The sequence below is a fragment of the Sinocyclocheilus anshuiensis genome, unplaced genomic scaffold (genome assembly GCF_001515605.1).
Source record: "Sinocyclocheilus anshuiensis isolate Anshui unplaced genomic scaffold, SAMN03320099.WGS_v1.1 scaffold991, whole genome shotgun sequence".
Lineage (NCBI taxonomy): Eukaryota > Metazoa > Chordata > Actinopteri > Cypriniformes > Cyprinidae > Sinocyclocheilus > Sinocyclocheilus anshuiensis.
In genome coordinates this window covers 633,506-643,505 of record NW_015547702.1, presented here as the reverse complement: position 1 = coordinate 643,505, position 10,000 = coordinate 633,506, and the positions used below count along the sequence as shown (strand labels likewise).

General features: G+C 36.5%; 1 protein-coding gene across 3 annotated transcripts in view; it reads left to right on the top strand.

Annotated features, from left to right (window-relative positions):
* LOC107703922 (LIM domain-containing protein 1-like) overlaps nt 1-10,000 on the top strand; it is a 49,605-nt gene that overhangs the window by 15,101 nt on the left and 24,504 nt on the right. For all 3 annotated transcript variants that reach the window (XM_016506726.1, XM_016506725.1, XM_016506724.1), the window contains exon 3: nt 1,309-1,410. In XM_016506726.1, the coding sequence (XP_016362212.1) occupies nt 1,309-1,410 (102 nt within the window). The remainder of the gene's footprint in view (nt 1-1,308; nt 1,411-10,000) is intronic.

Genomic DNA, 10,000 nt, shown 5'->3' with positions numbered 1-10,000 from the left:
ATTTCAGCCTTTAAAATTTCATGTTTAATTCATTTTGTTGCTTGACGTTTCATTATATTTATTTGTGAAATATACTAATCATTTTTGAGTGGGAGTAGTTTGAAAGTAAATGCTACTCCGTGTATTTCACTGTGGTTTATCATGCTTTAACAAGGAGTTGCACCAGTTTTCCAGTTGAGAAGTTAAAAATAAAAATAAAGGGAACCAAGCTAGACAAATTACTGACTTGTCAAGTAGTTAAAAATATTTAAAATCTAATGTACTTACAGCTTGTATGATTTTAATATCAATTGCATTATTACAATTAAGTTACATTAGCAGTCAAAAGATTTGACAAACATGACTGTTTCTTATGATCTTTTTTATAAAAATTTCTAAATTGAAATCTTGAAATTATTTTTGTAGACAAATATAATATGTGACTTTTGCATTTTATTTTTTTCAGAATTAAAAGCTTTTGTTTTATTTATCTTTTTATGAGTGAAGGAAACTGATAGTCAAAGAAGGTCAGTCAATAGAAAACAAATCCCTCAATCAATACTGTTTAAAAAGCATCCCAGGTAGGGTTGCCAAACCTGCAGTTTTCCCATGAAATTTAGCTACTTTTACGGGTTGATTTTTTCCCCCCTAGGGGTTAAAGGTTTGACATATTGCATAAATTGTATTTTATTTAAATGCATATAATGCATATATTTTACCAATTTTATATTTGACAAACTTCCAGATAATGAGGTTTGTCAGGGAGGGCACTGGTAGGAGCCTTTGAGCTCCTTTATGAAAACTGACTGTTTATGATTACTAAAATATAGTGATTTTCAAGTTTCCGGTTGTGTCTAATGCAGAACAGTGGCCGTAAATATGTGTTTTAGATATTGGAGTGGCATTTGGGATTTGGCTAGTCTTGGTTTATTTTTGATTGGCCATTGGGCTAGTTTTGTTTCGCAGACTTGGTAACCCAGATCCCGGGATGTGCCTCATGAAGCTTGTTTAAAAGAGTGAATCAAATGTGCAGAGCTGTGGTCTAGATAAGAAATACAAAATTTTAGTTTAACGTAATTCCAATACCTCTATTTGTAATTACATAACTCCCAATATCTCCAATATCAATATCCAATGCTTCACACTGACTGTCCAGTCAGAACAAACATTATTGTGGTTAGTGTCACAACACAGCTGACCTCTGCACTGACACTCAAGACGCCTCTTCAGCATTGCCTTCCCTCTTACACACTCTTTCATTAAGTTCTTCTTACCTATATAGAATGAAATTGAAAGTGTGACCTGGTTTGTTTTTTTGCTCTTTTGCAGGCAGCTGTGTGAAGTGCAACAAGGCTGTGTATGGAGCGAGTCAGGCGTGTCAGGCCATGGGCAGCCTGTACCATGACAGCTGCTTCACCTGCAGCGCTTGCAGTAAGTGTGTGTGTCATACAAACTCACTCAAGATATAAGCTCGCTGTCATACGGAAGTAAACAAGGGAGCTGCTGAAGTAATCATTTACACATTCATTTATAAGCTGATGTGCCACCGAAGTCAGCGAATTTGTGAGCAAGTATAAGAAGACACAGAGCAAAGTTTTTAAATATTTACGATAGGACCCCATAAGTTTAGCTTGTATAGAGCTGTCACTGTGATAGTTATAAGTTCAACACCTCTGCGTCTCTCCACTGACTACATCCACAACTGTCTGTCATATTCACCGAGTGATCATACCAGCATATAAAATCTTTGGAGTCACTCCTGTCAGTGCAGAATTATGACGAATGTCCATCTAGTGTGATGTAAATGTCGCATGAATTCCGATATGACCGTTCAGACTGCGGTCGCATTGCAAATCATCTGACCTGAATCGGATTTAGGACCACATATGGAAGTGGCCCAAATCAGAATCGTAAAGATAAGATTCAATGTGGTTTGTGCTGATCACAGTGTCATGAAAAAATATATATATTTTTAATGCTTTTAAAAGAAGTCTCTTCTGCTCACCAGGGCTGCATTTATTTGATCAAAAATACAGTAAAACAGTAATACTGTGAAATATAATTACAATTTAAAGTAACTGATTTATATTTGTATACATTTTTTTATGTCTATTGTTTCAGCTGTTATAATGGAATCTTTTGTCCCTGTTTGTTGCTAATATGTATGTGCACAGATTTATGTTTGACGGTCAGATTTGAAGCTGTAGGTCTGGTCTGTGTTGGATGTCAGGCTTCATCTCAGTTTGTCTGTGTTTTGTAAATGATTTAGCTTGTGGTTGGGGCGTATATGTGTGTGTTCGGAGCATATAGGCTGACAGGAAACAGCACTGGGTCTGACTGAACTAAACTAAACAGAGCCCATGCACTGCGGTGAAGTTCAGATAAACCTTCATTCCATGCATTCATCCAGCCTTGTTGCCTCACTCTTTATTTAGCTCCGCTCTGGCCCCTGGGACTGGCAGCTATTTGAAGGAAAATGAGCATTCCTGAGCTTCTCCTCTGCATGACTGCCTCTGACCCACAGCGTCGCTCTCCACAACGGCTCTTTAGTTCTCTGTGTGTGTCCAGAGTCTTGTTATGAGCGCAGTAAACGTGTACGTGTGTACCTCCACATGTTTACATGGATTATGAGACTAAAGATAGTGAGAATGCACAGCGCATAGTTGTGCAGGAGAGAGCGGTTGCCCGCTGGAGAGGAATGCGGGGAGCGTGCGAGTGAGGTGGGCTGACGGGTCCGATGAGCAGATGGAGGAATGTCTGATGTGTTTGGTCAGCTGGAGCCAGAGAGGGAACGAGAGAAACAGGTGTTTGATCTCCTGGGTCAGAGTGCAGTACGTAAATGAAGACACGAATGCTTGGCCAATGCATTGCAAGTGCACAGTCCCTCTGTACATACATACCAACACAGTAACGAAAAAGGATTTCGCTTCAGCTGTAGGACTCTATAAAATCTGTTTAATTTTTTACCAAATTCATTTTTTTTTTACTAAGTTCTGTTTTTTCAGTTTTAAATATTATAATTATTATTATTATGCTGGGTTATATTATATTCTGTTCAAATTAAATTTTGTAGTCAAAAAGCATGTCTAATTAATTGAAATCATGAAACTTAAACAGTTTAACAACAATTAAATTTTGTTCCCCAAATTCTGTTGTATTTTCTCAAATTCTATATTTCCTTTTTTTTTTTTTTACTATGGATTCCATTTTAATGTGTTAATTAAATGTTAATAATCAAAAACATGTCTAATCATTTGAGATCATGAAACTTTAACAATTTGATTATCGATTTATTAAAATTAAAACATAGAAGAAAAACTGTAATATTCCTTATTAAGATTTTTTTAATAATTTTATTACTACTATTTTTGTTATTACATTTAGAAATACGTTATGCTATTATTCTGTATTCACAATTTCTTCAAGTTGACTCAAACTTTTATTTTGACAGGTTGTCGTAAAGACCTTTTCTTGTGTTCCTGTGTGTGTATATGATGGTAGTTGTTTTTTTTTATTAAATAAATTTAATTTTTATGACTAAATTCTGCGATTCGGTCCATGTTAGAAATCATAGAGCCCTACAAATGTCTGTGCCTTTAAAGGGGTCCTATTATGCTTTTTCACTTTTTGAATTTTAGTCAGTGTGTAGTGTGTATGTTTGAGCATAAAAAAGATCTTCAAACTTAAAAATCTCAAAGTCCACTCCAAAGGGAGATATTTCGTTTTTAAAAAATCCCTTTTCAAGAACTACCAACAACGGCTCGTTTGGACTACAGCGTTTGTTTTCCGGGTTTTGTGATATCACAAAGCGTCCCATTAGAATATCATTAAAATAATTCCGCCATCCTTAACTTAAACTTGCTGCTTTGGCAAGGGGCGGGGCAGTATTGAAACACAGTCTAAGCTGTTCGCCAATCACAACGCACTGGGATAGCTAACCAATCACATCACATTTCGTTTTTCGGAAGGCGGGCCTTCATCAAACCCGGAACTAATCGAGCCGTTTGTGCCTGACTGGGGAGAAAGGTGTTGTAATAATGTAAATTATGTAAAAAATAATGCGTTTTTCGAACCACCAAGCATGAGAGAATGTTCTAGTACACCCCCAAAACAAATTCAAGACATTGTAAAAGAGCATAATAGGACCCCTTTAAAGTTACTTGCTCAAGATTCAAGAACATTTTAGTTCCCCTCACTCAACTTAAATCTTTTCAATTTTATGATTTTCAGAACAGAACAGGAATGAAAACTGTAGGTGTAAAACAAACATAAATTCATTTATTAAAAAAATGCCAAGCCTAAACGAATTTATTTGAAGCAAAAAATATGCAATACAAGTAAACTTGGGCTCATGTTCCTCTTTCATTTTGGAAAAATTCAAATATGTTTGCTTTGTGCATGTTTTGAATGCTTGATGTTAATTGCACTATGTAAGTCACGGAAAGTTTCAGAAAAAATGCAACATATATTCCAGAAAATACAGTAAATAGACACCAAAATGGATAAATGTTGGGCTGTAATTTGGCCATAGTTTTAGCCATCAGATACTGAAGACACTTTGTAAATGATTTATTCTACAGTATAGACTAGTGATGGTAAGATTCACTGATTTGCATCGGTGCAAAGTTAACGACACGATGCATCAATTTAAAAATTGTTGGCATTTGTATCACGATGCATCGCTTCTAACATATTTTGCATTGGTAAAAACGATTTATATATAATTTTTACTAGATGCACTATATTTTTATTATCTAGAAAGTGACCAATAATTTGTGACCAATATTTGTGTATTATGTAGATAGATTTCTCCTCTCTAAACGGTTTCTCAAGCGCGTTCTCTCATCACCACTGTTGCTACGTGAATGTGACGTATCGCAACACTACGGAGACCGAGGCATGTCCTGAGAGTCACATATAGATTGCCATGGCTGTCTGTCTGAACCAAAGAAATAAAAGCCAACTATCTGTACCATATTGAATTGCATAGCATCATATTTTTTTCTATTGCATTGAATCGCATTGTGTTAAATCTAATTGAAATCGGATCGCACTGCATCATAATAGTGGTGATTCGTATTGCATCGCGTCGGTTTTGCACAGCTGCTTCATATGTATCTTTAATGTATTGTATCGTTGGCTATGCATCGATATGCGTATCGCATTGCCCTCAATTATGGAGATGCGCATCCTTAGTATAGATGTCTTCTGTGATTGTAAGTCCACAACTCAAACTGTCAGCGAGCTCAAAACTACAGTGTCCTAGTTTTGGCGTGTCACTCAAGTTGTTTAATATAATTTATTCTAAATAAAAAAGAGTTTTTTATGTTGCAGATTGAGCTGGATCAATCCTCTATGCTCAAACTGATCTCTCAGTTATATCCTACAGAAGAATTCTTGCTGTGTTTAGATCAGAGGGCTTCTTCAAGCAGAGAGGCTTAGAAATAGCATCATAGACTACACAAATGGCCCATATAAGGGAAAGTGTGAAGGAAAACATCGCAAAGCCCCCATAATACTTAAGATATCAACAGGCCGAGAAGAAATGCTTTGATTTCTGGCTTCTTTTTGGACACGCTTCATGGACTTCAGAAAGTTGTGCAGGAAATGGCATAGTCTGCTGCACTAACTAGTGCAAGGGAAGTATTTTACATTTCAAACTACCTGCTTTGAACATCAGATGAGTCTTTGTATGTCTTTTCTGAACACAAGCTCATAGAGAGTAACCCAAAAGTCACTGACTCTACCACTCCCAAACTCTTTGTCTCCTCTGGACAATCAAGATTTGCCACCTTGAACTCAATTTGGCTTGTTTTGTGGCTTCTCTGTGAAGGCGGAGACGCCAGCAGTGGTTTGTGTGAAGGGACAGAAGATCATTGTTCTGGAGCTGTTAGGAGGGCAGCTTTGTTCGTGACCCAGTCCAAATGCGCTCAGTATCAGGCCCACCAGGGATTCCCTGACATTTAAGTGCTGTACAGAGGTTTTTCAGCTGAAATTGGATGGTATGGTGTCTTGGTAATCCTGTATCCTGCCATGTATTTATAGGTACAGTGGCCTTAAAAACGCCAATGCATTATATAACAAAATAACAAAGCAATGGCATCTTTGGTTATCTGAACAATAGGGGTTGAATGACTTCTGATGACGTCATTAATGAACAAATAAGCCTGAACCTGGAGCTGAGACTCAAACACCTTGTGTACAGCTATGGCATATGACACAGCGCTGCCGACGTGGCTATTGCTCCTATAACAGCTCATTTTTATCAGAACGGCGATTAACTTCTACAATAAGCTGTTTAAAACGTGCATTCTCCCATTCAATTTCGAGCATCCAGTAATATAATCACATATGTCTTGTGGAGCGCTTTCAGAGTATGCATTTATTTGTCATTTTAACTGTTTGGAAACGGAGTGTAAATGTGGAAGTCCTTCAAAGATTTCTTATCCTGTTGCACCCTCTATAGGACCAGCGACTAGTCGGCGTCAAGCTTAAAGTGTCATGGCAGAGCATTAAAGTCGATTAGTTGGTGCAACCCCTACTGAACAATTAGTTGAATTAGTTTGTCTTAAAGGGTTAGTTGCCTCAAAAATGGAAATTCTGTCATCTTTTGCTCACTCTCATGTCATTCCCAACCTATAGGACTTTTTTGCAGAACTTTAAAGAAGATATTAAAAGAATGTTGAGGTCCAAACAACATTGGACTCCATTGACTTTCATTGTATAGACACAAACACACAAAAACTTTTTCATTTTCATTTTTTCAAAATGTCTTTGGTGATCCACAGAAGAAAGAAAATCATGCAGGCTTGGAACGGACTGTTTGACAGAACGCAATGGAAAAGAACAGATCACAGAGATCATTTCCAAGTATTTTCAAGTTTAAACATCCTTAAGAACATTCAAGATTAGCCATGTCTTATAAAGGACATATTTATAAAGTCATTTTCATTTGAATTGAATTTGGAGGGAATGTTTTAAAGAATGTGATCACACTATTTCTCACATAACGTTCTTAAAGAGATAATTTGCTTAAAGCACACATAATGTGGTATGTACCAAATTAAACAGAAGTGAGTGGCTGAATTACATGATAAATCAGACGGCTGAATTCCAGTTGAATTCCAGTCTGCATTGCTAACATTTGGTGAACATCATTGAGATGCATGTAGCTAAAGCTCTTGAGGTGCAAAATGATCCATATGCTTCACTTTCAGTAAAATATGGCCATTCATTAGTCCGGTGTCCTCCCATGAGGAAGACACGTGGGAGGGCTTTTATTTTCTTTCTGAGGAGACATTGGATTCAGAATGGATTGTTTCTTATAAATCCTGTGTTTTTGTCTCTGCAGAATAAAGCTGAAGTTAAACTGGAGAATAACGTTTAGAGCAGTTTCTCTGTACAGTCATAAATCTGTCATCACATTCCTCTCAATTCCCAAAAGCACTCATTCATTAGCTGCCATCGTTCAAAAATCTAGTTCAGTGAATCTGTAAGTATATCATAGTTTTTTGAACACATTAACTACCATAGAAACTACTGTTTGAAGGCATCAGATTTTTTTAAATTAGATGTTTTTATTAGTGCTGTCAAACAATTAATCGCGATTAATCGCATCCAAAATAAAAGTTTTTATTTACATAATATATCTGTGTGTGCTGTCTATATTTATTATGTATATATAAATGCACACACATACAGTATATATTTTGAAAATATTTGCATTTATTTACATGTATATATTTGTATTCAAAACTTTTATTTTGGATGCGATTAATCGCGATTAATCGTTTGACAGCACTAGTTTTTATTGTAGCTTATGTTTTTTTTTTGGTGGATTTGTGTGCTTGCTGGTTTTTGAATCCCCTGTAAGCCTCAGACATCCTCTCATGAGTATAGTGAGTGTGTGAAAAGTCTCTGTATTTACTCTCATCTCTCTGGAGAAAGATTAACTCATTCCTTTGGTCTACATCTCCTAGCATTCCCTGGGACTAACATCTGTTTCCTGGCAACAAACTGATCTTTGTCTGTGAGCTTTTAACCCAGAAGAATGTCTTGTCATTTTCTCACATACTGCCGATTGTCTATTGCAGACTTCCACGCTGACCAGGCTTAATAATGTAATTGTTGTTCTTGGAAAGAAGAAAAAATCCTAAAAAAAATTAAGGAGCACAATATAGTTTTCAACATTGCTAATAATCAGAAATGTTTCTTGAGCATCAAATCAGCATATTAGGACGTATTTCATGGCACACTCGTTTTATGCGTATTTGGCGCCACCTATTGTTGTGGGTGTATCATTGGCATGTCAAAGTCTAGACCCTGAATATAAGATGACCGCGTTTTTTCAGAGATATTTCCAAGAAAAAAACATCGTCTTATATTCGGGTCAATACGGTAGATTTTAAAGACCTCTGTTTTAACATTTAAATGGCACCTATTATGTACTATTATGCCTTTTTACAAGATTTAATATAAGTCTTAGGTGTCCCCAGGATGTCTGTAAAGTTTCAGCTCAAAATACCCTACAGATCATTTATTGCATCATTTTGAAGATACCTATTTTGAGTAGAAGCAGAAACACTGCTTTTTTCGTGCATGTCTCTTTAAATGCAAATGAGCTGCTGTTCCCCGCCCCCTTTTCCAGAACAGGGCTGTGCCTTTACAGCTCGTTCCTCAGATACTCTGCTAAATAACATCTGTCCCACCGCATGTGAGTACTAAACTAAGTTCTCTTTCATGTCTTATTGCGCTTAAACTGTCAAATACGCACAAGTTTGTTAAAAACACGAGTTACAAAAGCCGTCGGTTATGTCTGTGAAGGTAAACAGCTGGGAAAGAAATTGCATGTTTATATTAGATCTGTGTGGTAGCAACGTAATATACAGTAAATAAATCAATAAATCTACTGCTCTCTGGTCTCCTCTGAGGCTGGGACAACAATTTTCTGTGCTCGTCAGTGCAGCCAAAGACAGAACAGTTATCATGCTTTGCCTCAACTTTTGTTAGAACTGGTACACCGTTGTCGCTTGTGAAAACACAATGGCGGTGCCGTGGGTGAAAACGTGCAAATTAATTGGCGGTAATATTATAATAAGATCCTCTATCTACTGAATGTTACTGGGGGAGCGAAATCTTAGCGGCTCGTTTTTTCACAAGCTTGCAGAGAAAGGCTTACCAAAAAAAATGTACTGGGTTAATCATTTTCACGTTTTCTGGGTTGGTAGATGCACTGGGGACCTGATTATGGCACTTAAAGGGTTAGTTCACCCAAAAATTAAAATTAGGCTGTGTTTTACTCACCCCCGAGGCATCCTAGGTGTATATGACTTTCTTCTTTCAGACGAATCCAGTCGGAGTTATATTAAAAATTGTCCTGGCTATTCCAAGCTCTATCATTGTAGTCAGCGGGTGTTGCAGTGCTTCAGTTCAAAAGACGTGAAATAAAAAGCGCCCATCCATAAAACAAAGTGTCTCAAATGGCTCCGGGGGGTGAACAAATGCCTCCTGTAGCGAATCGATGCGTTTTTGTAAGAAAAATAACCATATTTAAAAAGTAATAATCAATTTAATCTAGCTTGCACTCACTGTTGTAAACGGAAGCAGTTCCGGGCGGATGACGTATGAGGTCGGCTTCAGTTTGTTTTCTATTCTATTCTATTTTACCAGTTTAAATGCTTCAGTTTGTTTTTATATTATATTATGTTTGGCCTATATTATAAACCTAATAAATAGTTGACCTTGTTTTTTAATGGAGTCTCTTATGCTAATCAAGGATGTATTTATTTGATCGAAAATACAGAAAAAAAACAGTAATATTGTGAAACATTATTGCAATTTCTAATATTGGTTTCCTATTTTAATATACTTTAAAATATAATTTATTCCCGTGAAGCAAAGCTGAATTTTCAGCATCATTACTCCAGTCTTCAGTGTCATATGATTCTTCAGAAAATCATTCTAATATGCTGATTTATTATCAGTGTTGAAACAGTTGTGCTGCTTAATATATATATATATA